General features: G+C 31.2%; 1 protein-coding gene across 5 annotated transcripts; it reads left to right on the top strand.

The window, feature by feature from the left end:
- The first annotated feature begins 6,175 nt into the window (after positions 1–6,175).
- Positions 6,176–19,054, top strand: nw (narrow). Of its 5 annotated transcripts, none has more exons than XM_036375557.2 (4): positions 6,185–6,494; positions 12,927–13,302; positions 14,023–14,172; positions 16,954–19,054. In XM_036375557.2, exons 1-4 carry the CDS (start codon positions 6,443–6,445, stop codon positions 17,804–17,806), a joined length of 1,431 nt encoding a protein of 476 aa, XP_036231450.2. In that variant the 5' UTR covers positions 6,185–6,442; the 3' UTR covers positions 17,807–19,054. The 5 variants fall into 5 exon arrangements, with proteins under 5 accessions (XP_069964222.1, XP_069964221.1, XP_036231450.2 ...); XM_036375556.2 differs by having other exon boundaries at positions 6,186–6,494; positions 14,020–14,172; XM_070108121.1 differs by lacking the exon at positions 16,954–19,054 and having other exon boundaries at positions 6,176–6,494; positions 14,023–14,679.
- Positions 19,055–21,005: the final 1,951 nt, after the last annotated feature.

Genomic DNA, 21,005 nt, shown 5'->3' with positions numbered 1-21,005 from the left:
GCACTTCTCAATATCCCACTGGCTGTCGACCCTACCTATTATTGATATTTACACACTTTTCGACTACGAGAAATGCTTGGAATATTACTCGAGCTGCTGTGTTTACACTCTTTTTCTTAGGGTATATAAAATACTGACTCACTTTAGAAGCTTAAGAGTAACTGAAGAAATCCACTTTGATATAACTAATAACACATAAAAATTATAGGAAAGGGGGACTAGATATTGTATCAGATAAAAAGGGGAAAGAATATAGCAGACCTTAACCACACTTCTAAACATGATAGAAATCTCACGTAACCCGATCTTTATTTCCAGACTGAGCATATGGTTCGTAAAAAGAGCTATCAAGCACAAATTTTTCTTAGTTGAGCGTTTTGTTCAGTCATGTTGTCAGTGTTGTTGGGAACTTTTCTAATGTATGTTAAAATCGAGGAGATTCGAGATGGAAAACTATCCAAATTACGAAGCATGATCCGTTTTAATTCCGAGTTGAGGAAACTGCTAAAAGAATGAACATCAGACTCATAGTTTGGTGGGCAAAGGTCACACTAAGCCCGGTAATTCCACATTAAGTTAGGTCGCAAAACTGGGTTAGATATTTAGGCTGGGGTAAGATAGTGGTGGAAATATTTAAAATAAAATGTATCCATACAACTCTTTCAAAACTCAGGTTAGAGAATGTTGAAGCGGAGAAGAGGATGAAAATTGAAAATTTGTTCGTCAAAGGGCCAGTTTGCATCAATAAGATAATGCTGTAAATCAATGCTAAATCTCATATTAAAAAAGTTTTATATATGTTCGTACTTATGTCAAGATAACATATAAATCTAGAACTTAAAACTAGAAGTCTAGAGTCAATGGCAACCCATTTAATCCCACGTTGAATCCCGGTAAACTTAACATTACTGTTTCTGATACCTTCATGTCATACGAACTCTCTTATGCAAAATAAGAGAGTGCATGGTTACCGCTTAACAGTATCACTTCTCTGTTGCCAAAAACTTCTGAAGTCTAAATAAAGTTGAAATTGTAACATATGAGTTCTCATTGGCCAAAGTCCGGTCCGCATTTCAAAGCGTTGCGAAAAGAATTTCTTAGAAAGGCTTTCCGACAAAAAAAAAACAATGACTTTTTACTTTATTTTTTACTAATGGAAACAATTGCTCTTGACTTAAAACTTCTTTTGAACCTGCTGTTGAAGTATAGACAATATACTTGGGTGTTTCGCATTCTAAAAGAAGAGGCGACTAATAGGAATTTTTGGACTTAATCAACAGCGAGAAGGTTGTCTTAGTGGTGTTCAACAGGAAGTTGAATTAAGCGCCGGTCACTTCTATGGTTAAAATAAGTGTTTTTTTTTATAGAACTGCGAGCACTATAAGAAGCGAACCTCGAGTATATGAACGTATATACGAAATCTTTTATATTTTAAGATTTTTTATCAATATTTTTGATATTTTTAGGTTGATTTTAAGTGACGCAACTTAACAATTTTTAGTAGATGACATGACTGACAGCTAAATATATATTTGAGGTTTTGAATTTTTTATATATTATATATTCTTGTGCAGTATCTAAGTTGATCTCTTCACACTACCAATGACCGCGTTTTATCGATTTGAAAATAAATATAAATTACACATATTATAGTTTCTCGCTTTCTATGCTTGGTTTTAGTAATAATCGTGTCTGCATCTAAATTTTAATAGCCGGCTTGTAGACTTACAGAAGTTTCTGCTTTCAAAAAAATTGCTATAATTCGCCGATGAGCACCGAACCTATGGCCGATACTTAAAACCACATAAAAATACGCAATAATTCGACGCGCTGCGAGTATTTGAAACAATTACTACACATACGCCAACACAAGACACGACGAGCCATGGAGAACGAGAATGAGACCGAGATCGAGATTGACATTTGCAATAAAGCCACCTTTCAAAATCCATGGATAACAACTATAAAAGTGTTTAAAAATAGACTGAAAACGATCGCATTGGACACTGGCGAAGTGGAGAAGAATTCCTTGCGCATTGGCCTTCGCCTTCACCATCGTCATAGCCATCGCCAGCGTCATCAGCATTGGCATCGACAAACGGCGATGGCCATCGTCTGCGTCAGCAGCGGCAGCCGCGCACGCGCACACATCTTGGTAATCGTAAAGGCGCGCGCCCAAAAGACCAATTTCTGCCATTATGCCAATATCTAGGAGTGTTGGACATTACGATTGCACCGGCGAACGAGTGCGCACCTATTTTTAATACGAGTATTACCCTGAGTTGGGCATTCATTTGAAATTATCTCGCATAAAGTGCATGCCACGGCAGGAAGAACAAGAAAAGAAAACAATAACAAATATAACAACAATAACAAAAATAACAACAATAATAATACAAATAATAATAATAACAATAAAAGATAAAATAAAATGCGTAAATAAAGCAGAGTCCATCAAATAAAGTTTTAAATGAACAATGGGATCCGGGGTTCAATTCAGTAGACAACGACAAATTGTTGAAATGAAAAAATAAATACTATGCTCGTTACAATCGTACGCTCTCGTGCGGGTACGAACGCTAGAGCGCGCATAATGCTACAAACACATACACAAACAATCATGGTATGTGTGTGTGTGTGAGTGGAGCAAAATACGGGCACAAATATATGGATAGGGGTATGAACATGTCTACGGGAATACAAAAGAGCCGGGCACGAACGCACGCGAGCGGCCTAGCCAAACGTATTAACCCATACACAAAGCCATACTAATATATTTATATATATATATACATACATATATATTTACATGTGTCCGTATGTATGTATGCGCATTCATAGCTTGCATATTTAGTGTCCCAACATAAAGCCAGGCATACCACGTTGGCCCCACTAAACGCCTGTGTATGGGTGCGCATGCGTATAGGTGAGATTCTACGACTAACTATGGAAAAAACTATTTCCGACCACAAAACCACAAAACGTGATACAAAAAAATAAAACAGAATTTAAAAAACACAAAAAAAAAATAATAATAAAGTAAGATAGAAAAAGCAGCTAGTTGGAATAGGAATATCATAAGAATCCCATTGGAACGGAACAGCTTGGTTGTCTCTGTCTTTAGGCGCTATTCTGCACCGTAATATGCGACAGTGGCGTGAAAAATGGTATTGTTTACTTAGTGCTGCTGATGCAGAGACAAAAGTGTTAGATTAAATGTCATAGAGCACTAGATGACAATTCAATATCTACATAGATATACTAACCGACTGCCGACGTCTCGAAAGCCTTTCGGAACCCTTTTGTACCTTCAGAGTTACTCAGGAAAACAACTTCGAAAATGGTAGAACCTTTTCATTCATAAGTTTTATTCAATATAAGCATAATATAATCTTGCGAAAACAAATGAAAATTTGAGGTTATAGCGAACTCAGAGAGCATCCAGACTATGAAGACTTTGGTCCAGGCGGAATCTGAAAGTTAGTCTTAATCCTTTCTATTTTATGGGTATGATTATATGATCAAAACTGTTTTTTAAATAGTTATTCTAGTTGATAAAAGCAGAAGGTTTTAAAATGAAAAAGAATTTTTGCTTGGAATTTCTGCCTGAGAATCTGTGATCGAAAATTTCGACATAATTCGCCCGCTTAAACCGGTATACACCACCGTAGACCCACATTTTAGTTCCATATATAGAATATCTTTATGAGAGAGAAAGATCAAATAATATAAGTGTTCAATATATAGGTAAGGACACTATAACCACTGATAAGGATAAGGATGGGAAAAATAATTAAGATGGAATTGGATCGGATAGTGCCAAAATAAGTCATGAGGTTAGTTCAAATGAAACAGAATAAAACGCAATATATAAACAGTCGGATAAGATCAGGTGGTATTAGATGGAGAAGTAGTTCAAAAACATTTATAAAGAAATGAAATTGAAGGTGAAAATGCAATTCCCTACAAGTGGAATCGGTAGTATGTGTTGAAATCACTTATCTAATTTCCTGTCCAATTAGATAAGGTCGAAAATAATTAATATACAAACTAATCTAATCAGATATTAGAAAAGGTGTATAAATATAATTAGATATTATGCGGAGCGCGACCGAAAGATAAGAAATGAAATCGAATATTGAATCAGAATCGGATATGATGAGATTTTACATGTTCCGCTAACATAGACTTCAAGGCTTTTATCGGGATCGAAATAGCACCGAATGTAAAGAGGCCGAATTATATACTACATATAATAGACTTGTAGATGCTGATCTGATAAGTTAGTATAAATGGGGATCGATTCGGTTTTGATGAAATTATCATCGATAGTCAACATAATTTGTAAGAACAGGTCCGGAGACTATGATCTGTTGAGTGGCATGGCTGGGAGTTGAAAGTGATTAAAAGAAATACCAAAGCAATAAAATTCGGGTAAAATACAATAGGTTCCAAGACGATAAAAAAAAAACACAAACTCGAATTTTTTAAAGCATAAAATGGTATAAAACGGTTTTGATTTTTCAGGTTGTATGATAGCTATATGTTATAGTGGTCCGACTTAAACAGTTTTTTTTGGAGATTATAGCGCTGTTTTGGACCATAAACCATGCCAAAATTTCTTGAAGATAACACGTCAAATAAAAAAGTTTTTCATAGAAGAACTATATAATGACCGATCATATATGTGTCCTACAGTGGTCCGATATCGGCGAATCCGACAAATGACCAGCTTCTTAAGGAGAAAGCCAAATTTTAGTTTGATAAAAAATCGATTCAGTTCGTCACGCTGGTAGGATAGGATAGAGGTATGAACATGGCTACGGGATGCGTATATGTATGTATATACACTTTATGGGGTCTCTGCCGTTTTCTTCTGAAAGCGGCAAAGGTAGGTCAGATTGTTAGACTTAGTAATGAAGCCATTTAATCAACTCAAATCTAAAGAGAGTTTTGTGGAGTACCACAAGTGCACAAAGCAGTATATTAATGTTTTTTTACGCCACTGTACATTTGGTACACCCGGAATCTTGCGTGCCTCTCAACGCTTCCTTTTTTACCAATATTTATTTATGTGCTACGTTAAGACGCCACCGCCATCGCCACTGCCATCACCACTGCCACCGCCATTGCCAGCACAGTGACCATTGTGGCCACCTTCGCCAACGACGCGGACGCGCATTGATCTCGCTGGTATTCTTCACGGCTATGTGATAATGTCTATGCTGGTGTATGTGTGTCTGCACGTATGTGTGTATGTGTTTGTGTGTGATTTTCACAGTTCACATATCCCATTTATCCGCATATCCGCCTATGCAACAACAATGAGACCAACCAACCAACAAACAAACGAACGAATGAACCGTCTGTCTGTCCGCTGGCCCGATTGTCCAATTGTCTGTGCCGGAGAGAGGGGAGGAGGGCAACGGCTCGAAGTCACCAGCAACGAACTTCATTCTTAACCTTAGTAACCGTGAACTTGATTAAAAAGCATTTCGCACATCACTCAGTTTACCAAACGAGCGCGCAAGCGGCAACAGCAACAACAAACAGTAATAGCAGCAACAACGCGCTACGCCAAAGGTACAAAAGTAAAAACCAAAATCGAAACAAAACAGCGACAAGATTTATATGCAGGTATGTAACTGTATGCAGTTCTGTGTTGTGAGAGTATGCGTGTGCCTTTATGTGTATGTGTGTTTGTTTGTATGTTTGCTTGTTTGGGCATGCTGTGTGAAGCCGTAGGGCATTGAGCAGCGCTGCCGCGATCGCATCACATTAGCAGTCGCCAGCCCAAACGTTACCTGTCCGCAAAGAGCAGCAGCAACAACAACAGCAAAAACAACTTAGTGACGTGAGCGTGTTTGCGGGTGTTGGTGTATATGTATATATGTGCCATCTCATGTGTTTGTTTGTATGAATTGACTGGCTCAAAGGATTAACCACACATACTTGCACGCATATATTTGTATACAGACACACACATGCGGACGTAAATAATAGCCGAGTCAAAAACGTAGCCAAGCGACAAAGCGACAATGCACATACACGCACACGAAAGTCAAAGCAGTCAAATGTACGTGTGTGTATGTGGATATGTGTGTGTAATTGAAGTCACAAAGCAGCAGTTAAAGACGAAACCGCCACGGCTTAAGAATTCTTCCGCGGGTCTTCCAGCCAACAACTTTAGAGTTCTTGGTTGTGAGGTGTTTGTGTCAGTTGGTCTTTTGCAGCGATCAAGAACGAACGTGTCTTTCTCTCGTACACGGAGCAATAAAATTTCACAAATACTCACAGACTCAACAACATATATATATTTATACATATAGTAATATTGTGGTGTAGTTCTATATATAATAGTGCAACAAGTTGAAAAATTGGTTATTAGTGTTCGATTAATTGGCGGAAAGAGTCTCTTGTTTTGTGTCTTCACGTAGCAGAAATGGCGAAAATTATTTTAATCTGTTTACTGAGCGTATTAGCCTGCGTCTCAGGTTTGTACAAAACTCCATACATACACAACCTACAAAATATTTTAGTGAATAAGAGTTTTTAATGGCAGAAAATCGTTTTTGAAGCAACAAAAATACTAAACGTTTTGAAAAATAAATTCGAAAATTTTTGTTAGATTTTTTATTTTTATTTTACATTTTTGTTTCTAAATTTCTGTTTAAATTTTGTTAAAGAACTTTTTGTTGGAAAATGTTAACTGCACAGCATCCGTTCTGCGTAGGTCAGCTGAATGCAGCATAAGCTGCATACAACGGCTAAGACCGAAGCTTGGAATATTTTTGAATTTCTGTGCAATCCTGTATGTATCTAGCAGGAGTTGTAAAGTTGAAAGAATGTTGCTTAACATTTCGTTCAAAGAATTTTAATGCGATTTTATGGTATCAAAGGAAATAGAAGAAAAAAGAGTTTATTAAGATTTTTGAATATTTTAGTGAAATATAAAAATTAAAAAATATTATTTTACCGATATTTTTAAATGAAATTTGAAAATAACTAAATAACAATATTTAACGTTTTTTTGTTTGATAACTTGTCTAAGACTCTAAATCATAAGAATGCAAAAATAATAATTGTTGGATGTTTTGTACTGAAATTCAGTAAAAATTTACTAAACTTTTTTCTAAATTTTTTTAATATTTTTTCTACAAAAACCGCAAATTTTAATAAGGAGTGAAAAAATAATAATTCCATGGCAGTTTTTTTAATTTTTTTGTTTCAAAAAATATACAAATTTTGTGAATATAAATTTTTTTTAATTTTGAAATATTTTTAGATAAAGAAATTACATAAAATCATTGTGTTAATTTTTTTATTATTTTTGAAACAAAACTATACAGAACTGCTACGAAAATTTACAACAAAAACATGTTTGTTGATAGTATTTCAAAATTTTTTATATAAAAAGAAAACTAAAGTTTGTGACAAATTTTTTCTATGAGCTTAAAAAGAAAGATTTTTCAAATGTATTTTATACTTCTTTTAGTTCTAAATTGTAGCCTCATTTTTCTCAAATTTTAAAAGCATAATTACCGAAATACTATATAAAAAAATACAATTATAAAAAAATAAAATTATTAAAAAAAAAAATAAATTCATAAAAAAATTATAATGAAAAAATATTAATAAAAAATGATGATAAATGGAGAAGGGAAACCAAGATGGAAATAAAAATATGTTAGTATAGTGACTAAGGATGCAATTTCCGCTAAATAGTATAAAAATAAATAAACTATATAAAAAATTAAATTACAATACATTACCAATATATTAAGGAAATGGTATAGAGAAAATATATAATTAGCATAGTAAAAAAATGTAGTGTCAAAACATTTGTGAAAATAACACAAAATTATTTATTTAAAAAAAAAATTAAAATAATTTTAAATTTCTATGGAAAATATATTTACCAAAGAGTTACAAGGAAATAGTTTGAAAGGATTTATATATATACTCTCATAGTGCTTAGCCTGGAAAAAATAAAAAAATAATACAAATTTGCGAAATCCGTTAAAAAAAACACTAAATTCATTTTTAAAAATTTAAGCAATTAGATTGAATCATCAAAAAACAAATAAAACAATAATATAAATATTAATACAAAAAATAATATGTATACTTAAAAAATATATGTAAATAAACAATAAAATATTTTTTTTTATTTTAAATAATATTTATTTTTATACTTATATTTATATATATAAAATATTTTACTTGATTTTTTCTCCTTAACTACTTATATAAATCTAAAGCACTAAGCCAAAATTTTACTGGCAAAACTTTATTAATACAGAGTGAGCTGAAAAAGAAAAAAATAAGCGTTAATAATTTTTAAGTTACTTAAACAAATTAATATACAATTATAACTATAAATAATATTTTAATTTAATAATACTTAGCTTTTCCTTTTGGGATGTATATATAAGTAAATGTATGGTTTATAAGTATATGTATAAAATTCTTGATTTATTGCATTTGATAAACGGAAGAACACGAATTCCAAATTAATGACGTCGCATTTATTTCGCTTCTCAATTTATCGCCGAAACCACTTCAACAGTATTGTAACAAATTTTTATTGTACATAATGGCATATGTATGTATGCGTATATACAAATATAAAAAACTTAAAAAGATAAATTTTTAATCAAAATATTGAAAATATAATAAAAAATTACAATCTAAATAGAGATATTGGTAGATAAAGGTAAAAATGACGAAAAAAAAATTATACAAACAGTTTTCGAAATATTTTAGTAAATAGTATATAAAAATATAATATAAATTACTCAAATATCAAGGGAATAAAAATAACAACAAAAAATTACAATTTAAAAACAAATAATTAACTATAACATAAGCGAAGAAAAAATGTTACTAAAAAATTTCAAAATATTTTCGTCAAATTTCCTTTCAAAATTATAAAAACAAACTATATAAAGAAATTTAAAATTGAGTTTAAAAAGTAATAACTATTATATAAACATAAATGATATTAATAACAATTATTTTTTTAAAAATGTTCATCAAAATAATAGAGCTCACTTTTGAATTGGATTTCGCTAGCTACTTGCAGAAATCTCTTTGTCATATATTAATGTCAAATGCTACCAAAATTTTTTCAAATAGTTGCTATTGCACTCCACATATTTCAGTTCGCTTTTTCAAACAATTGCTGAAACCGTTAACAATTTGCATAGACAAATAGCGTCGTTGACTATATCGGTTGTGTGTGCTTTATATGGAACTTTGTGAAATAAGCGTGTGGTCTTAAAAAGTTCTAATAAGTTTGCAATAAAAATATATTAAATTATTAACCGTTAAATAGTAATCGTGTTATGAATTATGAGTTGACGGTGCGATAACCTTTTTTATCTAATATTAATTTTTTTTAAATATTTTAATTGCGCATCACGTCATAGCTTATATTTGCACAGATACTTACGAGCACGTACATATTTTGTCACAGTGACTCACAAAAGTAATGAACAAACCTGTGTCATAAATAATATTTTTTATTATTTTATCTTATTTAAGAAATAAATAATTGACATTCAAAAGCCAACCTAAGCTATATACAAATACTGATTTCTAAACAAAAGACTTAAGCAACGAACCTGGTTTCGTTTGTTTATACAGACGGTAGGCATACAGCATTATTTCTAAGTAATATGGGAACATATTCGATCAAACTAACTATAAACTGGCAGTATAAGGGGAGATTTTCCTGAATTATGCACATTTTTAAACATTAAATTTGAGCTTACGATTGGCAGCACTTCTACTTTGACTTTCGTAAAGGCCTTAAAAGAGCCTGACTTTATTCTTCGATATATAAAGGATTAAATTAGGCATTTAAGGCAGGTTTAGGGGAAAACTAGGCAATCAAAAGCAGAAAAAAACTAAGAAAATTAAATGGAAATAGCAATGGAAGGTTTAAACGTTAAGGATTATGCATTCTAAAAGAACACATGGCTGAGGAGAAACGTATTTTTGACAATATTTTACCCAGAAAAGTACATAAAAACAAGAAAAAACGTTAACTACAGCTGTTAATACCCTTCACACGTGCATTTTTTATAGCATAAAAGGGTATGAAAATCTTTACTATAGCAAGGTAATACTATAGTGGCTCGATCTGAATGGAGATTGTAGCGCTGCTTTGAAAAATAATCCATATAAAATTTTATGAAGATATTTTGACAAATAAATTGTTTTCCATACAAAGACATAATTTAAATCGGTCAGTTTGTATGGCAGCATTCCGAAAAATGAGCAGCTTCTTGGAGAAAAAAGGTGTGTGCAAAATTTCAGATTGATATCTCAAAAAGTGTACTTATTAATTTTCTTAGCTACGTATGTCAAAGTACCATATATAAAGTATAAGGAGTAAAAACAATTTGCAGTGCTTATTATTTTAGCCATATGTGTAAATTATATACATTATTATAATTTTTAATAATTCCGTAAAAACTATATTTGTATATTGTACATAAATATATTTTCTCATAATTTTTAAATTTAATTTTAATGAAAAAACACATTCTCAAGCACTCCTAGAACACCCAACGGGTTAACATTATTCCTTTTTATATTTGCTTTGACACTTGAAACCTAATAAGCGCGGCTAATATTGAATGAGTCATGTTTAGTCAAGTCTACAACAAAAACAATAGCTCTTTCATTTTCATTTTTGGTTTGTTTGCTGGTTGCTTTTAAACTTTTTCAACGCTATGCGCACCAAAAGGAGTGCGCACATACCGTTGTCACTTCCATACAGACATACCAACATACATACATACCTATGTGCAGAAGACATAAGAAGGAAGACATTCTTCGGCGCACAACGGCATACAAAGAAACAAAATTACAAATACACACACATGCATACACATGCATATAAGTATTAATGTATGCAAATATGTTTGTATGTTTGCATATGTAAATAAATAAATTTAAGTGCAACGCTTACATTGCAGCCAATCAGTCAGTCATACCACACATTTACGCAAACATTTGTGAATTTTTGAAGACCGACATTGACTGTCACGTTTCTACAGCTGAGACATACGTCAAAAATAAATACAGAATGAAAAGAAATCAAACAAAATATGTATTGTATACAAACACACGCACATAAAGCAGTGAATAAGGTGAAAAATATCAATGAAGCCCTGCAAAGACGCCTAGGTATGGCAGGACATATATATTTATATTTACAAAATTATTTTTAAGTGTGTTTGTTTGTATGAAAGCGCGCTTGTCACATTAATGCAGGCATATTTGTTGTACATGCCACCCAGCTGCAGGCTGGCACGCAACACGCTGCACTTGTAGATACACGCCGCTTACGTGTTTGTGTGTGTGCCTTTGTTTGCCTTCGCTTTGTACGCACTCTGATTAAAACTATGCTCACACTTCGAGGTGCTCAAAACAGCCATCGGAAGTGGGAAGCTCATGTCCAGAATAATTTAAATTAATTCATAAAAACGATTGCTTCGATTGTATGTGATGTGTGTATGTACAAGTATATGTGAGTATGTTAGTAGATAACAAAACGTTTGAAAAATGTTGAATTTTTTTTTATATTGTATGTGGATCAAAAGTATGAAAAAATATAAAGGAAAATAGAAAATTAGAAACAAATTTGAAAAAACAATTTTTTTTTAAATATATATTGTAGTATAGAAAAAAAGGCTAAATTTATTTATACTTAATTAATTTTAAAAATTAAAAAAATAAATTTAAAAAAAAAAATAGAATAGAAATGTGAATTAAAGTTTTAATAAGAGAAATATATAAGAAATTTAATATTAAAAAAGTACAATAAATTATAAAAGAATATAAAATAAAACATTATAATACATGAAATCTTAAAAAACAACAATAAATATTAATAAAATAAATTTAAAATAAAATTGATAATAAATAGTAAATGTAAATGTGAGAGTTTTTATAGGTCAAAAGTTTGAAAAATATATAAAAAAAATTTAAAAATATATCAAATATTAAAAAAATAAATTTAAAAAATTTTAGAAGTATAAAAAATATTATAAAATATAAAATATGTCAAAAAAATTTCAAAAATTATTTGAAAATTTATTTGGAAAAAATTAAAGATATAAATTCAAAAAGCAAAATTATAATAAAAAATTGTAAATGTGTATTAAAAATTTTCTGAGTTTTCTTTATTGGTCAAAAGTTTGAAAAATATATTAAATATATTAATTGTAAAAAGATTATAAAAATAAATTTAAAAAATATACAACGCATGACAAATACTATAATATGAAAATTATTATAATATATAAATTAAAATTAAAAAATAAGAAATAATTAAAAAATTTAAGGAAGAATGATAATTCAATAAGCGTAATTAAAGCAAAAAAAGTAATTAAATTTTTATGTTTAAAAAGAAATTTTAAAAATAATAATTTTTACAAAAATTTAAAAATATTATAATTTTTATAAATGTAGATATATACACATATACAATTTAGAGAGCAATATTTAAAAAGGAAATTAATTTAAAAAATAAATTTAAAAAGAAAATAAAATATCGAAATAAAAAATAAAAATTATTAAAAACTTGAACACATAAAATTGAATGAAAAATGCACGCGATAAGAAACGGACATAATCACAACCTTCCAATTTCGTGTATTTCTAGCTGAATGTACTTGCATACATACATATGGTATATACTTAAATATACATATACATTTTTACAGCACGTTCATGCAAGAAAAGAGAAAGGCAAGACAAATGCAATAAAATAATTTAAAAAATATAAAAATAATTGTTCATATAATTTATGCATTAACGCAACGTTCTTCCTATCACACGCACGTACTCACTCACACACAAACAAATAAAAAAGTTTATAATAATCAACAACACCCACTTTATATTCACAGGTCAGCGCATCACCACCATTCACTTGGATGGCGTACAATACTTCATTAGTCGCATGAATCCCTATTCGCCTGAACTTAATTATTTCCTTGCCTATCAGTATTGTCGTTCGTTGGGTCTGCAGTTGGCGTCGTTTGAAACGAAAGAGAAAGCCGAATCTATGACGACATATCTAAAGAATGCCGGTTATGGTAATTATGATTTCTGGACTTCCGGTAATCGTTTGGGCACCGGCATGTTCTTATGGATGAGCACTGGCCTGCCGTTCAATGCGACCTTTGACTTCTTCGAGAACTCGGCCGATGCCATCCAGGCTGGTCTGCTCGATCCCGTTGATCATAATAGCAATACATCGCCACAACGGACGGCGCGCGACAGGTAAGTGAACGTTTACAGTTGATGTTTGTGTTAAGTTTATAGCAGAAGTTCCTTATCTTCGTCGTTCGTTTTGCGGTAAACGCTTATAGAAGCCGGAAATCGAAGTTAGAATCAGTGTTTATCTAGAACAGTAAGCGTTTCTTTCGCGGGCTCTATCGAATAGGTCGTAATATTTTCAAAATATTGAAGGAGCTCAGTGTGACCTCACAAAAATGGCGATTCTTCTTCCAAATTCTTTCTATTGAATACTCTTCATAAAGCTTAGAAATACTCTGGCGTTCTTTTACGATTAGCTCCCAAAATAATAAAGAACTGTAGTTCGAGATCTATGGTTTCATTTCCAGCTTGGAAATTTTTTCAGCTAAAGTCTCAGTTTAACCTTATGAAGAAATATCCGAAACCAATTTTATGGCCAATATCGGCTGAGAGACCTTCAATACTTAGTCATCAATTTTTACTCATCTGCTCTTTTCTTATTCATCCATTGATATTAAAAAAGAGTAAGCTTAATAGTAGTTTTTGGCTTAAGTTCAACGAAGGGCCTCAAGATTACTGACTTAAATATCGAATACAGCAACATAAGAGATTCTCTCCAAATTTCCAAAAATGCTTAAACTTTTCATGAAATCCCAAAATAATTCAATTTTAATCAAGAAACCTTATATATCAACTTACTCACTTTACACTTTCGTACAACTCTTACTTGACCCTTTACAGCAGTAGCGGCGCTGAGAAGGGTTGCGTCATTTTGAAACAACCTACATTGAAATGGATGCCCGAAGACTGTTCGGCTGTAAAAGATTTCATTTGCGAACAGACCCGATGCTATTACTACAATTACGGCAGTATTCCAGTGTCATCGGCGCAGGGGTAAGGACATCAAACTACTACACTTACCTAAAATCACTGAATTCACAAATAAACCAACAACAAAAACGAATAATTCAATAATATAATTAAAGAAAACTTAAACACTCACTAAAATTAACAACAAAAATTAAAGAAATATAAAAGTAATTGAAAATAAAGAGAGCAAGAGCTAAATGTGCGAGAAAGAGAGAGAGAAATCACAAAGATATTTAATGAAAAAAGGAAGCTATATTTAGAACCGCTAAAACTTGCTAAAAAATTGTGTCAAATAATATTTAACCAACAACAAATCTCTTGCACAAAAACAACAACTGTTTAAAAGCTAAGCGAGATAAAATAGCATTCTGCGTGAATTTGTGAAATTGTTTATTAAAGTAATCTATTTTTATATAATACGCTAATTTTTGTAAAAATGAGTATATACCAAGCAATATATACACATATATATTCACCAACACAAGCGCAACAATGAAGCGTCAATAAACAAAAAACAATACTTACAAATATAGGTGAGCTAAACCCCAAATCATAAAAAAATACATAAAAAAATTTAGAGTTAAAACACATTAAAAATAATACTAATATTTAAGTTAACGCTTAAACAGTGACTCGGGAAATTGTGCAGAATTTTAATCCAAAAAAGCTAATTTAATTAGTTTTTTTTTTATAAAAAATAAAAAAGTATTTAAGTCAGAAATTATTTATATATATATTTTGTTTTTGTTTTTTTATCAAAAATTTGTTTTAGTTTTAGCAGAAGTGTTAAAGTTAATAATGCATTATTAATTAATTGAAAAAAAAAGTTTTATTTTTGTTTTAACAGAATTTATTCCGAAATTTAGCATTACATAGTTTAATATGATAGAAATAATATTAAAAAAAAAATTTTTTTTTGTACTTTTTTACCGGCTTTCACCACAAAAAATATTTTTTGTTTCAAAATGTTGACTGAAATGTTAAAAATAATAATAATTTTATTAAAATCAATACTTTTTTTTTTTTTTTTGTAATTATAATTGCAATTTTTTTGAAAACTTTAGCAGAATGTTAAAATTATCTAATCTCTAATATTGAAATACTAAATAACTAATTATATTAAAATTGTCTTAATATAACAAAATATCACTCTTTTATAATAATTAATAATTTTAATTCAAAATTTTTTTTTTTCAAAAATAAAATAAAATTTTAAACTAAAAATAAATATCCAAATAACCAAAACTGAGACTTTAAATAGAATTGTAATTTTATGTTTTTAAAACAATTTTAGCTTACCAAATTAAATTCGAAAACTTTTTTTTATTAATATAACTTTTTTTTAAATTTAGATAAAAATTATATTAAACAAGGTTTAATATTAAAAAAGAAATAATAAAAAATTAAAAATAGTTGAAAAAGAATTTAAATAAAATTAACTTATAAAACTTTAGATAAAAAATTTGTAAAAATTTATATATCTTTTTTAATTCCAAAAAATACCAAAAACAAAATATGCATTTCGATTTATATATCAAATAAAAAATTAAACATAATTAAATTAAATTAATTTGAAATACAAAGTTTAAATTGCAAAAAAAAAATTTTAATTTCAAGTCAAATATTAATTTTTTTGTCAAAAACTTAATTGAAATTTCAAATAAAAAATTATATTTTTTACATTTCAAATTAAAATTTGAAAAAAGCTAATTTCAAGTATAAAATTTGTTCTTTTTTAATTACAAAAGAAAATGAATTTTTAAAATAAAAGCTGAAATTTCTAAATATATAATTTAAAAGCCTTATTTTTAAATAAGAAAATAAAAAATATACAGTATATATTAATAATGTTTAAACTGTTACGACACAACACTTCGTCTGCATAATATTTTGAGTCACTGTTTGCGCCATGTATGCATTTACACATTCTCATGTAGTTCAGAGCAAAACTCGAACGTTATAAAGCAATTAGTTTGTCATTTTCCAAGTGCAAATAACGTTTCATTTCGCTACTAACAAGCCTACAAAATAGCAACAACAAGAATAACAGCAACAGTAGAAAAAGAAAAAGTACAGCACATAATTAACTAAAATTGAATATATGCCGCTTTTTCAAATTGCCGACGTACATACATACACGTATTAACTCGTATATTTTTACAATTACTAACATAAAAATTGCGTTTGTCTCAGCTAATCTTTTTTGTATATGTTTATAACAAATATTTTTAAGAATTTCGTGGTTTGGGGCTTAGCTGCTTGTAAAACACAAAGACAAAGATCTAAAGATAATGTATGTTTGAAAAAAAATTACAAAAGCAAAAAAGTAACGTTTTGAGTTTGCCATGTTTTGGTGTTTATTATCACTGCTGATTGGCTAACAATAACCATAAATCGTGCATTAAGGATTATACTCGTAAACATATATACACACATACATTACGCCTCTTTTGTATCACTATTTGTAACAGTAAACTCTAAGTACAGTTGTTTGTATGTAATGTCTCAGTAGTGGCTTGAAAACTCAACTCTTTTGCACCTCTAACTCTAAAGCTTTGTGCGATCGCTATGTGTTTGTATGTATGTATGCATGCATACTACGGTGTCATCATTAAAGCTGATACGGTATTTTAATGGCCATATATGCAGACAAATGCCGACGAACACATACGTACGCACACACGCTGCCTTTCACAAAATCTCTTAAGAGCTATTACCTCACTACAAACTAGTTTTTATTGCTGGAAATTCATTTCTAATTGCATTTTTTATTGCGTTCTCTTTCATTTCCCCCCGCACAAACAGCCGTCCAGTCACCTCTACCACTTCACGCCCCACTGTCGACCCCACCAAGCTGAGCCTATCCACTACTCCGTTACCGCTCACCATGTCCACGTACACACCTTTCTCGAAGCGTTCCCATCAGGATGACGAGCATGATGAGCCGCAGCTGTCTTTCGTTTCCTTGAATCTCGATCACGATCTTGAGAGCGGCGAGGAGGAGGCCAAGAACGATGAGCATGACAATGAGCACGAACACGAACATGAACATGATAGCTTCGATGCTGACGATGAAGAGACTGAGGATGAGAAGAAGCGCACATTACCCGTCTATGAGGGCAACAATGATTTGCATATTGTCAACAGCAAAGAATTGGCCGAACATCAAATTGAACAAGATGTACACCACGATGCACAACAACAACAGGATGCTGGCGAAGAGGATGACGATGACGCCGCCATCGAAGAGAACAACTCGGCTACACATGAGGATAGCGGCGATGATGTGGACACCAAGCGGAATACAGTTGGCGAAAATCAATTGAAGACTTTGCCAGTACCGGCTATCGCCGCGCCCGCTGACGTGCCCACTGTTGAAGTGCGTCTCAAGCAGATCTCACAGGAGATTGAAAAGATGGCCGCTGCCAGCAATGAGAATCAACGTCATAATATTCCGGCGGCTGGTGTATTACATCATGAGAATAACAACAATGATGTCGATCGACAATCGTTCCTCTCGCTCACCGATCTCATACGTACACTACGTCCGAATAATAAACAAATCATACCACAAATCGATTCGGATTATTCGAATGCTATGCGTGTGCTAGGCGAGACCTCAGAGGTGGTTAATAATGAGGACGCGCATAAGTTCTAAGGCATGATTATATAATGAAGAAAAAAAGTGCGATAGAGTAAGAGAGCGCAAACAGCAGAACAAAAGAAAGCAGAGACCTTAAGAAGAGAGAGAGAAAGTGAGCTTGAGCAAACAAGGGAGAAAAAGTGCAAAAATATAAGAGAAATAAACAAAATGATGTGAGAAAGAGACAAAGCGCTGTAAGAAAGAGCGGAGCGCTAGAAAGAAGAATTTATATATGAGACAGGAAGAATTTTAAGCGCGGCAACGGAGACAATATACATGTAAACTACATACCACTATTTAGCGCATAGATCCTTACGATCTCGAATTAACTGTTATGCGGTAAAATTTAAATTTAAAGAAAGAAAAAAAAAAGTATTTGAGAATAACTTGAAAGAGCATTATAGGTTATACCCACCACTATTGTAAACTCTAACTTAGTAACTATTGATCTTAAATCGTAAATCCTATATTTAGTAATTTTGCAAACGAGCTCGAATCGTGTTGCAAAAACTTTAACTATACGAACTATGCCTTAAAATGTAGCGTTATGCTTCAGTAAAATATTTTTTTTAATGAAAATTTAATTATTTTTTGAAGTCTGAAAAGTATTGAAATAAATATTGTACGTTTCGGCTTGGCGGCAGGTGATCACGAGTACAACGGGTACGCGTAAAACTGCAAGGAGTACAGCGAGCGAGCAACGGAGTTACAGTGAGTGCGCCAACTTAGATTAACAACGAGTAGACGAATACTGTACCGGCGCACGTTTTGTGTATGTTCGTTTGCAGTGGCCGAAACGTGCGAGTACTTTCACATGGCGTTAGTATTAACAAAAATTAAGTAAAAATATAAATGAAAACATAAAAATTAATAAATTATAATTTAAATTTAATAAGCGCTTGCGACGAAAACTACTTAACATGCAACGGAAATTTCATGAATATATTTGCAATAAAAATGCTTTTAAATTTATTTACATACACATATTTTTAATACATATTTCATGCGAAATGAAAATAAAATTTTATATGAAGCATTGCAGTTTGAGTGTGTACGAATTATTTAATATTTACTTAACAAAAAATATAAAGATTGCAATAGAAGTATGTACCACAAACGATTGCTATCGGCAGTAAAACTATTGTAGACTTGTAAGTGTAAAATTTAATGTATGTACGTACTCTTACAAGCATATACAGAGCAAATAAAGATTTGTGCGCGTATATGTATTCAATAAAAAACATACATAAAACTATAAGATAATGAATTTTGAATTAAACAGGTGTAGATTAAGTCATAAGACCGTAATTGCTTAATCCATTAACGCTGAAAACAGGAAATGCCAGTAAATGGAAGGGCACATGTGAATGAAGGAGATAGGTATAGAATTAGAGAGAGAGAGAGAGGGAGAAAGAGAGAGAGAGTGTGAAAGAGAAAGAGAGAGAGAGAAACAAATTTAAAAATATTTGAACTTCTGCTGCAAAGCTATAATACCCTTCACAAGTGTATTTCTTATAGCAAAAAATGGTATAAACAAATACCATTTTAATAGGTCAGTTTGTATGGCAGCTATATGCTATAGTGGTTCGATCTGAACAATTTGTTCGGAGATTATAGCGTTGTATTGGACAATAATCTATGCCAAATTCTTTTCAAATAAAAAAGCTTTTCATACAAGAACCTGATTTCGATCGTACGGTTTGTATGGCACTTATATGCTATAGACGTCCGATCTGAACAATAGGTTCGAAAATTATATCTTTCTCTAACGAATAATCTATACCAAATTTCGTGACTATATCTTAACAGATAAACAAGTTTTCCACATAAGAATTTAACTTTGAAAGAGATCTCTCTCTCAGTTGATCTCATCTAATTATGCTGAGAAGCTTAGGTTGAACACATAATGCAGTAAGACACGGTCAACGGACTCAATATACCAGATAATAAAGGCGGTACTTAAGATCTAACGAATTAATTAAATCTATGTCGTCCTAGTAGTGACGCCTGTTCAGTCTATAGAACATATAAGTTTAGTAATTTCATCACTTCTGTAAAAAGTGTAGTCTTCTTCTTTACCACCTTAACAATTCTGGCGAAATTAGAAGACAAACCAACCTAATGTGATATAAGTTTATGTGTAATTCTCGTCAATACGTCTTCTAAGTTTTATTATTTTTAATTGTTCAAATCTTTTTTTTCTACACAAAACGCTCTAAATATTCTTTCTTCTTATATTGCACCGTTACGTTTATCTCGAATTGGGTATTAAAATAATAAAACAAGACAAAAAATATTGGTCCGTGGATGTGACCGTGTGACTAATTAGCATAAATTAATATGTATATAATATATAATGAAAATAACTAGATTTAAGCGCCGCACTTACGTTAACCGTTAGTAAAGCCATATTGTTGATTTAAAAAATATGCGCGTACACGAATATTAGGGAGGTACTGCAATTTACGAAGACAATTTCAAAGCGGTTTTCGCAAACCTTAGCGGATAGGGGTATACGACGCGAATACTATAGAGCGAGATTAAAACAAATTTTGTGAACTTTAAGCGCCACCCTAATGTGCATACAAACATTAGAGAAATTAAATGACTGCATCAAGAAGCCTATCTGCCACTTTCGTTTTTCTTCGCAAATCTAAGCCAATGTTGCCAATACATTGGCCCATCATACTATTAACAACGTACTAGTATAAAAGATTATTTATCGCTACTTGTTTTGGATTCGCAGCCAATTAAAATTATAATTCGCATTATTAACCGTTTTTTCAGCAAACCTGTCTCTTGGCAGCTGCAACAGGTAATAGAAGTTCTGGCTAAATTAATCGACATCAAGTTGGAATATCGCGAATTATACTTTCGGGATTTTGGTGAATGGGAATTTGAAGTAAATTTATATACATATGTACATATAGTATTTGTATATAACATTTGAATATGTGGTATGCATAGATTTTTATTTAAATAACCACTTTGTATTCCTTTATATTTATAAATTATGAATTTGTGAGTAATTGTGAAATTTTTCGGGATCCCGAAAATCATTTTTAGTAATCTCGAAATTTTTGGGTATCTCGGATTTAATTTTTAGTAATTGTAAAATTTTTCGGGATCCCGAAATTTATTTTTACTAATCCGGATATTATGAGACATTATTTGTACCCAGTTAAATACAGTTTTGTATGTGTGTTTAATACAT

The sequence above is a fragment of the Bactrocera oleae genome, chromosome 4, assembly GCF_042242935.1.
Source record: "Bactrocera oleae isolate idBacOlea1 chromosome 4, idBacOlea1, whole genome shotgun sequence".
Taxonomy (NCBI): domain Eukaryota; kingdom Metazoa; phylum Arthropoda; class Insecta; order Diptera; family Tephritidae; genus Bactrocera; species Bactrocera oleae.
This window is presented reverse-complemented; position numbering and strand designations above follow the sequence as displayed.